General features: G+C 32.5%; 3 protein-coding genes across 4 annotated transcripts; all 3 read right to left on the reverse strand.

Annotated features, from left to right (window-relative positions):
• Positions 1-3,338: 3,338 nt before the first annotated feature.
• Positions 3,339-6,166, reverse strand: LOC133794481 (nucleosome assembly protein 1;4-like). Of its 2 annotated transcripts, XM_062231717.1 has the most exons (11): positions 6,015-6,165; positions 5,854-5,897; positions 5,666-5,761; positions 5,459-5,551; positions 5,125-5,191; positions 4,985-5,046; positions 4,723-4,907; positions 4,456-4,636; positions 4,311-4,354; positions 3,792-3,963; positions 3,339-3,583 (listed from the first exon to the last, which is right to left on the reverse strand). In XM_062231717.1, the coding sequence occupies exons 1-10, from the start codon at positions 6,085-6,087 to the stop codon at positions 3,810-3,812; spliced, it is 999 nt and encodes a 332-aa protein (XP_062087701.1). In that variant the 5' UTR covers positions 6,088-6,165; the 3' UTR covers positions 3,339-3,583; positions 3,792-3,809. The 2 variants fall into 2 exon arrangements, with proteins under 2 accessions (XP_062087701.1, XP_062087702.1); XM_062231718.1 differs by lacking the exon at positions 3,339-3,583 and having other exon boundaries at positions 3,870-3,963; positions 4,461-4,636; positions 6,015-6,166.
• A 2,451-nt stretch (positions 6,167-8,617) lies between these two features.
• Positions 8,618-11,914, reverse strand: LOC133794482 (glyoxylate/succinic semialdehyde reductase 2, chloroplastic-like). Its single transcript, XM_062231719.1, has 12 exons — positions 11,691-11,914; positions 11,424-11,505; positions 11,098-11,163; positions 10,868-10,943; positions 10,711-10,766; positions 10,282-10,366; positions 10,111-10,171; positions 9,844-9,896; positions 9,699-9,769; positions 9,534-9,606; positions 9,176-9,280; positions 8,618-9,098 (listed from the first exon to the last, which is right to left on the reverse strand). Exons 1-12 carry the CDS (start codon positions 11,728-11,730, stop codon positions 8,940-8,942), a joined length of 927 nt encoding a protein of 308 aa, XP_062087703.1. The 5' UTR covers positions 11,731-11,914; the 3' UTR covers positions 8,618-8,939.
• A 1,697-nt stretch (positions 11,915-13,611) lies between these two features.
• LOC133794479 (glyoxylate/succinic semialdehyde reductase 2, chloroplastic-like) lies at positions 13,612-16,689 on the reverse strand. The gene is made up of 12 exons (XM_062231715.1): positions 16,402-16,689; positions 16,153-16,231; positions 15,895-15,960; positions 15,707-15,782; positions 15,573-15,628; positions 15,288-15,372; positions 15,115-15,175; positions 14,863-14,915; positions 14,700-14,770; positions 14,528-14,600; positions 14,246-14,350; positions 13,612-14,164 (listed from the first exon to the last, which is right to left on the reverse strand). Exons 1-12 carry the CDS (start codon positions 16,646-16,648, stop codon positions 14,006-14,008), a joined length of 1,131 nt encoding a protein of 376 aa, XP_062087699.1. The 5' UTR covers positions 16,649-16,689; the 3' UTR covers positions 13,612-14,005.
• Between the last annotated feature and the right edge of the window lie 135 nt (positions 16,690-16,824).

A 16,824-nucleotide genomic window follows, 5' to 3' on the forward strand; every position in this document is an offset into this window, starting at 1 on the left:
AAAATAATAAGTTAATAGATTTAATTATAATGGCATAACTGTAATAAAATTAAAATATTATGACTATTTATTACATAAAAATAGATATTTTTTCAAAGATAACACATGTCACTATATTAGGAAGAGAGTGCAAAAGAAGTGTATTAGAGCATCTCCAACCACACTAGCCAATTAATAACTAAATTTTAGCAAAAATAGCTAAAAAGCTATTATAGCTAGTTATTTTTTTGAATTTCTTCCAATCATGCTCTCTATTATATTAAGAGTTTATTATTTTATTATTTTAATAATTTATATAATTAATTATTTTATTATCTTATATTTATAGAGAATATATATGCTGTCAACATTGTTTTAAGTCCCATTTATTAATTTTTATTATTAAAATAGTATGCCATTAATTTGGCTAGTCTTTCACATTATTTATATTTTCACATTATTTATATTTGGTTAGTCCAAAAATAAATTGTTATAATAGCTCGAATGATGAGATTACGATATTATAATTGGAGTAGGAAAAAGCTAAAAAAATGTCATTTCATTAGCTGAAATGACTAATTTTATAAAATAATTAGTGTGGTTGGAGTTGTTCTTAGAGTCTCTTTAATACTCCTCAAAAATTTAACTAATAACCCCCAATTTCTTTTCTAAATTGTGTACTTTCTTTCAAATTGTCACACATTCTCACAAATTTAACAAATAATCCATCAAAATTTATAATTCTAATAAATATTTTTTCTTAGAATTAACAAGCAGACCAAACATAAAATAATTAATAATAACACTTAGTCACACCTCATTGGATGTCAACTTGATAGTAACTCTTACTCTCATAAAGTTTTAAAGCTGATAATGCCTTACTCATACCATATTTTAGAGTTATTAAAGAAATGAAATGACTATACTAGGTGATAGCATAAAAATCGTGTATTTTATGGCCTATCTTCTTCATTTTTATTTCTTTGTAACCAATATCGTCTTCTTCTTTCTTGACCGAAAACATTGAGATCTCATTTATATGTGATAACCGAGTCATGTAGCCAAAAGGGTGCATCAATTTGGAGCAGTTTTAGGACCAGTTGGTTTGGGCTACTAATTTTATTTTGGATTGAAAAGACTTGCAATGCAATGCAAGAGAACAAATCAGTGTTCGAAGCATGTACCTACTTTAGCAGTGTGAATATAATAAGTGGCCTACTTAATTGATTGTCTGAACCAAAGGCTTAACATGATAAAGATCCTGGCCTCCATACAAATGTTATGAATTTAAATTGTTAGCGACTAGAATCTCACATGGGAAGTATGTATGTGGGATCATCATAATATTTATAAAAGCATGAGTTGCTCTATTTATTATCAACTGGTTTTGAGATGGAATATCATGCTTCTTACCATGCATAGAAAACTCTAATGAGTAAACACGATCCAAATCCAAAACTGGTCCAAAAAGATAGCCAAAAAGAGTCATTGTGATTCGGGAGCCAAAGAGTCACTTACAATCGAGCCGTCCAAGATTAATGAGCAAAAATAGACACCATCTTGAAGGGATGTTAGATAATAAAATCACACATACAAAGATTTGTGAGTTTTCTAACGAGTAAACATGATCCAAATCCAAAATCGATCCAAAAAGATAGCCAAAAAGAGTCATTTTAATTCGGGGATAGTGAGCCGAAAGGAGAAAGAAAAAAAGAGCCAAAGATCCATTTTCGATCGAGCCGTCCAAGATTAATGAGCAAAAATAGCCACCATCTTCAGGGGATGTTAGAGAATAGAATCACACATAGAAATATTTGTGAGTTTTCTAACGAGTAAACATGATCCAAATCCAAAATCGATCCAAAAAGATAGCCAAAAAGAGTCATTCTAATTTGGGGATAGTGAGCCGAAAAGAGAAAGAAAAAAAGAGCCAAAGAGCCACTTACGATCGAGTCGTCCAAGATTGGTGACCAAAAATAGCCACCATCTTGAGGGGAGATGTTAGAAAATAGAATCACACATAGAAAGATTGGTGAGTTTTCTAATGAGTAAACACGATCCAAGTGCAAAACTGGTCCAAAAAGATAGCCAAAAAGAGTCATTCTGATTCGGGGATAGTGACCAAAAAGAGAAAAAAAAAAGTCAAAGAAACACTTACGATCGAGCCGTCCAAAATTAGTGAGCAAAAATAGCCACCATCTTAAAAGGATGTTAGAGAATAGAATTACACATAGAAAGATTGGTGAGTTTTCTAACGAGTAAACACAATCCAAATACAAAACCGGTCCAAAAAATAGCCAAAAAGAGTAATTCTGAATTGGGGATAGTGAGCCAACAAAAAAAAAACCAAAGAGTCACTTACAATCAAGCTGTCCAAGATTGGCGAATAAAAATAGCCACAATCTTGAGGGGATGTTAAAAAATAGAATCACACATAGAAAAATTTATGAGCAAAAATAGCTACCATCTTGAGAGGATGTTAGAGAATAGAATCACACATAGAAAGTATGTGAGATAATCATACCATTTATAAAAGCATGAATTACTCCACTTATCTACTTTTGAGATAAAATAAAACACCGTGCTTCTTACCATGCAATCCATACTACATCCTGATCACATTCTAACATAAATATTTTTTTTTCTGATTAATTTGTCTACATGTTTGTTTCTGTTTGCAGATGAAAATCATCATTACTGCAAGAGCTATTCCAGTTTCTGTCGAAATTTCTCTTCTTTTCATTTTCTTGTTTGTCTTCTTATATATATCTGTTGACTGTTGCTATCAGGTTTTGTATGGAAAATGAACAGAGAATATGGACTGATACACTTACAGAGAATAGTCCCTAAAAAAAGATTCCTTTGGTTGTGATACTTTTTCATCTTTTTGGAAGTTTTTCATCTTTTTGGATAAAACTTCTTGGCACTAGTCTCTATCTCTTTTAATCAAAGATAGTCTTTCGTAATTACCACAAAACATATGGATTTTTGGTTGTTGTTTTTTTCCTTGAGGAAAAAAAGTCCCACCGAAACATGTTTGACGGTGATTAAAAAAAATCTCATTTCAATTCATCATGTTGATTTTTCCACCTAACTCTGCAGTGATTTTTTCAACCCATTTCAATTCATCATGTTTGACGGTGAATAGAAAGCACGTTACTATGTTTTTTGGTTTTTTAATAATGGAACTGACAAGAATGAAAATATAAAAGATGAGTGCATGAGCATAAAAACTGAAACCCAACTGTGAAAGACAATCTACTTAATATATATATATATATATCTATGACTTGCATATGGCAAGGGTTTGGTCTCAAAGAAAATTTGTGGTTCTAGTCTATAGATCGAAGTCTCAATCATTATAATCCAAAAATTTGATGTATTGAGAGAGCAAAATGGGTGAAAACTTCTTGCAAATGAAATCTACTTTTAGTCAGAAATATCAAAACCAAAGAACCCTAAACGCAAACTTTAAAAATTAATATAAAATGAAGGACAGGACCCAAAACTATACTAATTGCTAAATGAGGCTACTACTGTTGCTTGCACTCGGGAGGGTGCTCACCTTGTGGACCTTCTCCAGCTATATTGGCCCACCACTTTTCTGCAGGCACAAAAAAAACACAGTGCAAATTATTATAATGTAGCTTCAATTTCAAAAGAGCATCAAAGCATATTATCTTGTGGGGTCTAGGATCCAGCAGATGACTGCAATAATCAACAATTTTAATTGAATTGGAATGTTTATCAATGTGCAACTTTCCATAGCATTTGAATAAGTATGATGATGCTAAATTAGGCTGAGACTATACCTTCTTCCTGCTCTGTTCCTATTCATCCTCCTCATTCTCATCACTATATTCACCATCATCATCATCATCATCATCATCGTATTCTTCCATATCTTCAAGGTCGTCCCCTTTAACAGCCTCCCCGGTAAACCATGAAACAGCATGTGGAATGATCTTGTCTCGAATTGTAGAACTATTAATGGCACACAGAAAATAACTCAGACATTCATAAAATGCAAATGCAGGCACGTTGACTATTGACTTTGGATTTAAACATCTTGGGACAAGCTAACTCATCATGTATCTTCAATATTTTTAAGTAAAAGCCTAATGTTTAATGACATAGAGGACCAACTATATCGTTCATAACTGCAGCCATGTCCTGTTCCAAATAACTGGACCTGAACTCAAATTCATACATGACCCCTAACTTGTTCTACAAACTAACTGTTTCACTGAATTCTGAAGCCTAAGTGACTGTTTGATAAAATCTTAAAAATAAAGATCCACCATCTAAGGTAAAAGATAGCGCAGGATTACCCAATATCATAGTCCTGCTCCATTTGACTCTGGAGTTCATCAGCCTGCCAATACATACAAATAAAATAAGAAACTTACTGATGTAAACAATAAACTAGCCAGTGGACCATTCAATTCATTTGAATCTTAAATGAAGCAAACTTACAGCACCTTCATCAATATCTACATCATCCTCAGGGATCCGAGGAGGGTTGAAGAAATTGAAGAAGCTGGAACAATTTTCAGTTTTGGTGATGGGGTTGGCATTCTTTGATCCACTCTTTCTGGGCTTCTTCTTCAAAATCTTCTGAGTCAAACATTTCCCAGGATACCATTCAATCTCCGTCCTACAAAGTTACCCAACATAAGAAGAAGTTGAGAGAAACTACAATACATTTTCACTCCACAGCAACTGAAAGCACATTTCATTTACCCAATTGCATTCTCTAAGATAGGCTCATCGTCTTCAACCATGTGATATGTCTTTGCCAGGACAGAGTTTTTGAAGTAAGGATTAGTATCAAAGAAGAAATCCAGCCTGAATCCTTTGGGATTTTCAATCCTAATATACTTAATATCTTTGAGATATTTAAGAGCACCCTCATCACGCTCTGTAATCTGTGTCAGTGAACAGTAAATCGTACTTGAATCAATTTAACAAGTGAACAAATAAAATGCCTTCAATTTTTTTTTACCTCCTCAGCCAATACTTCATGACTTTTCATTGCATTAAGCCAAAATTGAGGCACTCCTTTATCTGCAGTTCAAGTGTTGTTTCATAAGAAATTCAAGGGGCATTAACCCAAGGCAATAAAACCATGAGTCTTCAATTTACCTTCATTGGCTTTATCTCCATGTTCAACTCCATCGACTTCAACTACACCATTAACAATCTCATATCTCTGCCATCGATAGTTGGATTAAGCAAAAGTGTTAATACAGCTCTACCTTAGATAAAAGGTGATAACCCTGAGTCAGAAACATAGTGAAGACTACAGTATTTATGCAAAATCTGGTTTGTAAAGCATTGTATCACTGAAAATGTCATGTTAAACTTTATCTATAGCATAAACCTCTCTATTTCTAGACCTCAGATGTCAAAAGCATCAAAGTATTAAAACAAATAATGTGCATGTGATTGAAAAGAATGGCTAATAAATCTTACAAACCTTAGTGTAAAGGGGTTGATAAAGTTCATGGTATTTAGACTCCAGTGAGGCTCTCTCCTCTAAAAACTTGGCCGCCAACTCATCATGTTGGCCCTGAAAAGTAACAAAGTATCAATAAAAAATTATGCGACATACATAGTATTAGAAGACATGAAAGCATATACATATAAATATAACATACATAAGTGAAACATTAAAGGAAAGAACCTGAATCTTTCTCAGTGATTCAACACGCTTTCGAAGCGTAGGTGACAAAGTTTTCATAATATCTGAATGGTTGGCAGTCAAAGTGCGAAGCTTACTCTGCACAGCATAACACCAACACCACAAGGAAAGCAGCTGAAAACTCATGATCGGACCCCATAGTCAACAAGAGTTAAAAGGTAAGAACTTACTTTGAGAGCGTTAACAAGACCAGCACGGTCCTCCGCACTAAGAGCTGTATGAAGATACGAAACAAACGAAGGCAGTTATTAGATATGTAAACGAATTGTAATCTTCTATTGTATTAGAGAGAAATGAGGGAGTGTGTACGAAAAATTAGGGGTAGTATTACCGGCGGCGGCGGCGGGGAGTGAGGCATCAATATCGGACATATCGAAGTTATCCTTGTTGGTGCTGCTATTCATTTGATTAGAGTCTTTGTTTGGGTGACGGGAAAAAAATGCAAGAAAATGAGAGAGAAACACAGCGCACAAATTATTTAAACGGCGTGGCGGTGCCACGTATGAAAAACTCGGTGTAGATTTTCTGTGTGCAGTGTACTACATGCATACCAAGAGCGTAGCCTACACGGCCCCCTGCAAACCCTCCCCACAAAAATTTACTTTTAATTATTAAGGTTTTTTTTTCTCATTTGTTTATCAATGAATTTTAGATTTTTTAATTTCATTAAGTATCAAATTATCCATTAAAAAATAGAAAAAATATAATTTTGGCCTTATATGTTTTCCAAATATGTGATCCAAACTTGTATTTTTTTTAAATAACAGATATTATATTTTATAAAATAGTATCACATACCTAATTTGTAGTATTTTCAATTATAATATATTAATTTGTGGCTAGTAGCCACAAAAAGTGGTCAAGTAACTAGGAATGAAATATTATATATTTTAATTAAAATGGAGTCTATTATATTATCTTGGTCCATTTTGTAAAACATAATATTTGAATAATCATTTAACAAAACATAAAGATGATCATGTATTCAATAAAAATTAGAAGTGAAACTGATATTTTGAAAATTATTTGATATATTACAGTTTATACAATTGGACTTCCTTTCTATTATTCTACATCTTCAACTAAAATCGTCATAATACATGGGAAGATATACAATTATTAGTTTAATTTATACAATGTTATGTATAATAATAAGTTCATGTGTGGAAAATAAGATGTTGATTTTAAAAATTTGTTAACGATAAATTATAAAACAAAAATTATATATATTTGGAAATATTTAATTAACTAGAATAGGGTGAAGAGTATATACAAATACAACTACAACTACACTTATTATTATTTTATAAAATTAGCCATTCATTTCTATATATTTTTTTTATTCTTCCATTTAATTATGAAATTATTATTTAGACTCCCTCGTTTTATTTGGGGAACCAAATATTCTTTTTTGTTGTACGTCGATATCACTCCTAGGACTAGCAAAATAATTTTATTATTATTGTAGTTTTTTTTAAAGTTTTATCGTTATTTTCCTTCAAAATATATATTTTCAACTCAAAAAAGAAAAATTATATTCCAATAAAAACTAGGATAAAATTTCTTTTTTTCACTTCCAAACACGGATAAATAACGATATAATTTTTATATTTTTTTCTCTTAATATTATTTATTAAATAAAGGTATATTTACTGCATAAATATCTAATGTTTTACACTTGTTACAGTCAAATACTTAATCTTTTATTTTTACAGTAAAAATATTCAATGTTCAATACATATTTTCTATATATTAAGTGTGTAGATAACGAAAATTCTTGGTTTTAACAGTTTTTTATTTTTTGTAATGTTAACTTTAACGGAATATTCTTGTATTTAACAAAATATTCTTATATTTAACGATAGTTTGTAAATACTTAAATATAAATAAAATAAAATAATTAATTAAAAAATTCAAATGGGATATTTATGAGATATTTTATAATGATAATTATTTAAAAATAATAAATAATTAAACAAATTAAAATATGATATTTTCAGATATTTTATAATGATAATTATTTTAAAATAATAAATAATTAAACAAATTAAAATATGATATTTTTTTAGATATTTTACAATGATAATTATTTAAAAATAATAAAATCATGCGTTTTATAACTTAAATAAAATTTAATTAAACTTAAACTCCCTTATTAGAATAATATCATATTAAACATATAATATAATCTATTGTGATCTAACAACAAATTATTTTTTTAAAAAAATCTAACAACAAACTTAAATTTAAAATCCACGTATAATATTTAATATTACATTAAATATATAATATATAATCTCTTGTTGTCACCCCAAATTCAAAAACTTCAAAAACTAGAACAAACATAAACTTAAACAAAAATAAATAAATTATTTAATTAAAATATGATATTTATTTCAAATTTTATATGACATTAATATAAATTTAATAAAAATAATTAATAAATTCTATAAATAAAAATAAGCAAACGTGTATATTACACATTGTTTGTATCTAGTGTTAAAGATAAATACATAATCTTTTTTTTTTCAGCAAAAATACATAAAGTCGCTAAAACATTACTTTTATCAGTACCTACTGTGTTGGAACTGTTAAGCATATTGACCAATGAGACATTTGTCACTCTGTAATCAGTCTATTTCATATTTATATTTTAAAAAATATATTTTAAATTAGAAAAATAAATTGAAAAGATATTTTAAATTAATACAAATTTAAAACATACATATTTTGATAACAAAAATACATAAATTACAGAGTAATACATTTCTGATGAATCAACACTTAACAACTAGTATTGAAAAAAATAATGTTTTAAAAATTTTAGGTATTTTTGTCGCAAAGAAAGATGATTAGGTATTTATCTTTAATATATATTTAACATTGAATATTTTTGCCATAAAAATAAAAGTAACAAGTGTAAAACATTGGATATTTATGCCACAAATATAACTTAAATAATAACCTTAACAATTATTCAACTTATTTTTTCCAACAAGAAAACATATTATAGTAAAAGTAGATAGTTAAATTGAAGTAAAACCTTATAGTTGCAGCTACTCATCCTGGTCTCTGGTTCATCTAACAAATTTACCATTGACATAACAACCCAAAAAATAAAATCTGAGGCTGAGATTTCACTTCTCCAGAGAGTAAACCACTTGTCATGACTCATGGGCTTGGGATGCAAATCACAATAAAGGAAAACTACATAAACCTCAGCCATCGTCATTGATGAGTAACTAGGCTACTCTGTTCACTGCTGCAACTTTCCTTTCAGGGATTCGATGACCGCTGAAAAATCTTGGTCACTGAGGCCTTGAGACTTTGCTACTTTGTACAGTTCATTTGCAGCTGCTGCAATGGGGGTGGATTGGCAAACAGATTCTGCTAATCCTAGAGCAAGCCTCATGTCCTGAAAACAAATGGTAAAACACTGTTGTAAGACGGGAGATAATACTAGCAAGGCGTCTAAGGAGGAGCTTTACACACCTTCTGCTGATGCTTCAATGGAAATGCAGTAGGATAAACGGATTGGATCATTGATGGGCCTTTCATTGAGTACATCGGCGCACTAATGGCACCCTGTGAGATCACCTGTGATACCATGGAGGCACAAAGAAATGAAATCCACTAGGTCACTTTATTTCTTCGGTTTAAAATTGACTACTCTAGTAGTCACCTGTGATACCAAGGATTACGATTATGGAGTTGAAAAAACAGAGAAAGCTCAATATGGTTTCATTGAAAGAGTTCAAGGATTAAGTTACTAATGTGCATATTTTGATACAAAACAGAAACCAAAGATGAAATGAGATAAGACTTATGACAAAGATGCTCTAGAAGATACCTTAACTAGTACGCTTGGGTCCAGTCCTACTTTCTCACTGAGAAGCAATCCTTCGGAAAATGATGCCATCATACTAAAAATTGTTGTGATAAAAGGAAAACACGATCAGAATAACAGTTAAAACAAAATACAGAATATTTAGTTGGGAGTCGAAATCAGCCAAACCTTCCCATGACCATGTTCACGACAAGTTTCATGGCAGCCCCATTTCCAACATCCCCAAGGTAGAATTTTGACTGAATGAACGAGCAAAATCAGAAACAGGTAACTACCGACCAAACAAGCAGTTTTATCAAAACAAAGACAGTACCTTCCCCATGATGTCTAAGAAAGGAGCAACTGAATCATAAAGAGATTTGTCCCCTGAAAAATTTCAGCTAATAATTTAGTTTCAGTTAGGCTTTTTTTCACCACACAAGATTTGCATAAGCACAGAGTTGACTACGTAGCATTAATGAAAACCTTAACTGAAGGTATACTTGATTAAGTAGCAGAAAAGAAATCTGAAATTTTCAAAACATGGACTAAATGTGATGGTGTTTCACAGTAATAAGCAGGCAAACAAAATATTGCTTACCAGCAGCAAGAAATATCAGCTGGCCATCTTCTGCTGGCTTTTTTGAGCCAGAAACTGGAGCCTAATAAAAAAATTCCAAAGCTCAATCTCTTTTCAAAAAGCAAAATGGAAATAGTAGAAATTACTAATGCACGAGACACACTTTTAGCAATTTAGAAACAAAAAGATTACCTCCAAAAACAAAGCTCCAGTAGCCTTAATACGTTGAGAAATCAATTTAGAAGTTTCGCCATCAACTGTGGAAACATCCACATACCTGAAGATGTGCATCAATAATTATCATAAAACTACTTATCAGCTTAGAAATGACATAAGAGGCATACATTAACATTTGATAAAATCAAGAGTGATGCTGAATGTGCCTGTTCGAGTTCATAGCAGAGAAACTACATTCTACAAGTGGCATTGACAATCCTGCATACCTCTCCATACGCAGCTAGGAAACACCTAACTTTGATACGGTAAATGGTATGCATATGCATAATAGATCCCATTTAGTCTATTAAATTATTTGCGCAAATTCCTTTCTAGATTTCCATTCTATGGGTGTTAACTGCTAAAAACGAAAATTCCTATTCTCTAAAGACAAGAAAATAGTACCCTTTTCCTGAACTCAAACCGCTTGCAGCTCCATTCTTCCCACAAGCAACTTCCACCTAATAAAAAAGCCCATGTAAGCTGCCAAAATTGCTATATAATATTAAGCAAGGGGAAAAAAATAAATAAGCAAACAAACAAGAACGAAAACAAAGCTCACCGCACTTTCAGGATCAGAAAGCATTGCAAATGTGACATCAGAAGACGCAGCTACTTCCCCAGGAGTTGATTTATATCTGAAAAATCATATAACAAATTACTAAAAAATTCCAGATAGAATGGTCTTCAATGGTGGTTGTTGGTTGTAGAAGAAAATAACAACCAAATATTACTAAGCTAACAATTTTTTTTTAATTAAACTCAGTTCGAAATCTCATGTCAAGTACTTACATTGCCCCTAAGCTGATGAGAGGATCACACTTGCTCTTGGTCCTGTTCCAAACAGTCACATTGTACCTGCATGGTGCCGAATAGACAATTAAAACTTAATTCAGGGACCAAGAACTGACTTTCATGTTTCAATATATATATCCCATAATACTAATTAACTAATCCTGGCTGACTAACCCTTAAGCCTTAACCACTGTATTTTCCCAAAAAGTACTCAAAGCCAAAGTCTTGATCAGAAAAATTGCAAAATCTGATGAACTACCGAAGAATATCAATAGTTCCAGTAGATGAGAAGTAAAAGTAAGTAGACCACAGCAAATGCATACCCAGCTTTGATGAGATTCTGTGCCATCGGAAAACCCATTATCCCAATCCCAAGAAAACCCAACTTTGCAGCCAATTTATTTCCTGAAAAATCATGCACCATCAATAACAAACGATACATATTATACATATGTATATACACATGAAAATACTATATGAGAGTGATAATGGGAGAGAGAGAGAGTATAAATACTATATTATACACATGTAAATACATATGAGAGAGAGAGAGAGAGTGAAGGCTAAGGAGTGAGAGATAGGTATGTTACCGGAGGCGGCCTCCGGGAGGGAGCCAGCAAGATCAGACATGTCGGAATTAATGGTGTTGATGGTATTTTCTCAGAGGTGTTTGGGTGACGAGAAAATCCAGTAAGTCGGGAGCAGGAACCAATCGAACAAGGAAAGTTGGGGAAAGTAGGGAAGATGCGGGTCTCCGGGTCAGGTTCAGGTTCGGGTCCGGGTGTGACGTGGTTTACATGACCAATTCCGTATAGACCAGTGGAACTTTTATAGTTGAATCAAACTTTATCTTTGTTTGGCTTTTTAACATTAAAATGAGGTGTGAGTGCATCTGCTGGTCATGATAGTGATATTAATTAATATTTTATAATGTCTTATCAAATTTGGCTCATGAGTGAATAATAATTCAAAAAAGTAAGAATTAAAAGCAACAATTACGGCATTTATTTTATTTGTTTATCAATTAACTCCTAATGCATCATAGAAGATATATTACATAAGAAAATCTCAAAATTACTATTTTAAATAGGAAAATTTGGAGCAATAATACATATGTACTTATACATGTACTTATATTTGTTGCATTTAAATATTTATATAAAAAATTTAACGGTAATAATGCTTATCGTTACGAATTTGGTGCAATCTTTGGTGCCTGACCGTTAAGTTTAACCATGGACTTATGTGGCATTGTGACTGCAACTTATTTGTCCATTTTTTTCAATTAATAAATATTTTAAAATTTAATAATTAATTTTAAATAGTAAAGTATTCAATAAATTAATTAAAATCAATTAAAATAAATAAAAATCTAAAATTTAACATCTAACATCTAAGAAAAAAATGATAAATATGTAGGCTTGAACACCATAACTCAAACCCAAAAAATTACATCAAAATACAAAACTCATAATAGTGTCTTTTTCCTCTCAAACTTGTGTTCATTCAAAAAAACCAGATTAGTGTCTCTGCAAAGAATAAAATAAACTAGATTATTTTTTTTTCAAATCGACATCCACCCATACCCAAATAAATCAGATCTAAAATCATCAATGCCATCTTCAATAGAAGACTTTGCCCATAAATTTGACTTGAATCGGTGCCTTCATGCCAGCAACCTCATACCTAGACTTTGCCCATAAATTTGACTCGAACACTATTGCCTCCACGCAGAAGCTTGCTTGGGCTGGGTGGGTTGGGTCGACGTCAAGGAAGGTCGAACGACTAGGTATTTAGGAAGAAGAGGGAAAAAAAAAGGTTGGGTATTCGGGAAAGAGAAGAAGAAAAGGGTTGGGTATTATGGAAGAAGAAGAAGGGGGGAGGTCGAAGCTCTGTGGAGATGGAGTCGAGAGGTTGAAAATGAACCTTTTATTTAATTTAATTGCTTTTTCTTGTCTTGTTTTACACTCAAAATTTTAATTGATTTATTATTATTTTAAATTAATTAGATTTAATTTTAAATTTAATATTACATTTTTTTTAATTAATTTTAATTTATTTAAGTTTTTTAAATAGATTTTTATAGTATTTAATAATTAAAAAAATAGAAAAATCAGGTGCAGTCACGTAAGTCCTTATTAGACTTAAGGGTTAGGTAACAACGACTGCATCAAATTTGTAATGATAGACATTCTTGCTGTCAAATTTTTTACATATGCATTTAAGTGCAACAAATCACTTAAATACTTTCCCTTTATTGTTGCAAATTTCCCTTTTAAAAATACTTTTTAACATAAATTATTTCAATCATATTTACAATTATGCTAACCGGTCATGAACATTAGTGACTAATTACATATAATACACACATTATCATATGTAATTTAATCATATTATTAGGTATGTTTGTTCATTTCTCACCATCTTTGACTAAACTAAAAAACAAAAAAGAATATGGGACCATTAGAATATAATGATACTGCAACATTGATGGGCTGGGAAAGAAGAGACTTCGAAGAGAATAACAGTTCTAATGATTACCTCTAATATTCATCCAATTATTCTCATTGGACAAATTAACATGGCTTAATTCATTATTGTGACTTGATACATTAATTAGAAACAGAAAAGTATTATTTTTGAATGGGAAATAGGAAAATAAAAGAAACAAATATTTTCAAAGGTAATATTGATGTAGATTTTCCCACCAAACATACAGGGCTATTACACTAAACCACATCATTTTCTTCAACTTCTCTGAGGCAGAATCACCCAGTGGGGCAGGGACAGAAAAATAGAATCTTTGAGGCTGAGTTTCAATTCTCCATAGAGTGAATTACTTCTCGTGTCACTTGCTCTGGATTGCAGATCATCATCCGATTGATGAGAAACTCGGCTTCTTTGTTCATTGCTGCAACTTTCCTTTCAAGGCTTCAATGACTGCTGAAAAATCTTGGTCACTGAGGCCATGAGATTTTGCTACTTTGTACATTTCATTTGCAGCCGCTGCAATCGGAGTGGATTGGGAAACAGACTCTGCTAATCCTAGAGCAAGCCTCATGTCCTGCAAACAACGGTTCAAGGCTGTGAACTAATATCATGAGATAATATAATGTTCCCAAACAATACAAGAAACTTTACAGACCTTCTGTTGGTGCTTCAAGGGAAATGCAGTAGGATAAAGAGATTGGATCATTGATGGGCCTTTCATGGAGTACATCGGTGCACTAATGGCACCCTGCGAGATCACCTGTGATACAATGGATGTACCAAGATAAGGAACACACAAGTCAACTTTCTTTTCTTCAGATTAAAAACGCTTATACAACAAGTTTGCTAGAACCAGAAACACAAGTCATAGGATTATGACTACACGTTAAAAAAATGTTGCAATTTTGAAATAATATGAAGATGCTCTGGAGAATACCTCAACTAGTACACTTGGGTCTAGTCCGACTTTCTCACTGAGAAGCAATCCTTCAGAAAATGATGCCATCATACTTTTTTTTTTTGAAGTGTTGCAAAAAATTGCAGTGTCAGAATTATAGTCAACAAAATAAGGTAACCATAGGTTACAAGGTCAAAGTAAATCAACAAACCTTCCCATGATCATATTGACCACAAGTTTCATAGCTGCCCCATTTCCGATATCCCCAAGGTAGAATCTTGACTGGATTTAAAGCATAAAGATAAGTACAAACCGGAACTGGAGAACAATAGATTGCTAGGCCAGAGCAGCATAATAACAACAAAACATAATACCTTCCCCATGATGTCTAAGAATGGAGCAACTGTTTCATAAAGAGATTCATCCCCTGAAAATTTTCAACAAAGAATTTACACAGGTACTAAGAGATGAATTCTGATCATGGATGAAACAAGACATTTGAACCTTAACCAACGATTTAATTAGGTAATTATCAGAAAAAACCCAGACAATAGTCACATTATAAAAATGGCACTTATATTGGGAACCAAAACAAAGAGGGATGGTAGATGACCAGCATTGCTTACCTGCAGTAAGAAATATCAGCTGACCATCTTCTGCTGGCTTCTTTGAACCAGAAACTGGGGCCTGATGAAAAAGTGCCAAAGCTGAATCTTTTTCAACATTAAAAATCCACATGGACAGAAATAGAGTATAAGGTATCGTAAAGACCTGAGAAATTATTTGACAATCTGCTTACCTCCAGAAACAAGGCGCCTGTAGCTTTAATCTGTTGACCAATCAATTTTGAAGTTTCACCATCAACAGTTGAAACATCCACATACCTGAAGATGTGCATCAATTAAAACTAATGAACTGATTATCAGCATAGAGATAAAAAACATACGTTTGCCGAAATTAAAGGTTAATGCTTAATGTATGCATGCACCAATCCATAGATGCAGCTAGCAAGCACCCAAACTTTGAGATAATAAAAAATGTCAGAAAAGAGTTCTACAAAAGCACTGCCGCCAGAAATTAGTACCCTTTTCCTGAACTCATGCCGCTAACAGCACCATGTTTCCCACAAGCAACATCGACCTAGTAGAAAGCATATGCAAGCTGTCATAACTGCTATAGAAGATTAAGTAAGATAAACTTGAGTGATAACATACGCACTGCACTTTCAGGATCAGAAAGCATGGCAAATGTGACATCACAGGATGCAGCTACTTCCTCAGGAGTTGATTTATATCTGGAAAACCATTAAACAATTGCTGACACATTCCAGTATTCTAATAACTGAATCTCAACGACCAAAAAATGAAAAAAACCTCGACCCTGAAATGAGTATGTCAAGCACTTACTTTGCACCTAAGCTGATGAGAGGATCGCATTTGCTCTTGGTCCTGTTCCAAACAGTCACATCACACCTGCAATGCCGAATAGATTATTAAAATTGACCCCGTTCTTGGGACTAAGGATTGATTTCAAAGCGTCAAGTGATGCTGGTCAAATCCATAAGATTAAGTACATTCGATCACAATAACTTCAAGGAAAGTAGTACTAGTATCCAAACATAGTTTTGATCAGGAAAGGGAATGTTTTATTTGACAAATGCATACCCAGATTTTATAAGATTCTGTGCCATTGGAGAACCCATTATTCCAATACCAAGAAAACCCACGTTTGCTGGCAATTTATCTGTTGAATTTTGTACACAAGACCTAACTTAGATAGAGGGAAGCTAAAACGTATCCCGTAACATAAGCCTGACAAGTACAAAGCTTTCTCCAGACACTCGTGATGAATAATTTAGTCAAGAAAAGAAAAATAAAAATCAATAAATATTAGAACAAATAAAAGAAAAATACCTAGAGATGAAGCATCAGAAGCTTGTGAAGAGAAAGCCTTCAAAGAAACATAAAAATGAGGTTTTGCAGGAAAAGAGTAAATGGGTCTCCCGCTAAAGCGGATAGGAAGCCGAGGGCAGAAGCTTGAGCACATTGCTGCCATTGCGGTTGAAGAAACCTGCTGACAGTAACTGGTCTTAACAAATATGGACATGGATGATAACCAAGTTTGGTTCTTCAGAGTTAACGGCTTTGCTAAAGCACGCATTTTTATGCTAGGCAACTTGTTTGGATAAGCAAATAGAAAGATTCTGAGGTTTTGGATACGAGGTTGGTCTTGTCCAAGATAGGGTTGAGTCCGGTGTGGGTAAGTTGGTAAAAAAACTCACATAGTGTCTTTAAGTAAAAAAATTAATTATATATAGTTAATTTTATTTCTATTAA

Source organism: Humulus lupulus, chromosome 8 (assembly GCF_963169125.1).
Source record: "Humulus lupulus chromosome 8, drHumLupu1.1, whole genome shotgun sequence".
Classification (NCBI taxonomy): domain Eukaryota; kingdom Viridiplantae; phylum Streptophyta; class Magnoliopsida; order Rosales; family Cannabaceae; genus Humulus; species Humulus lupulus.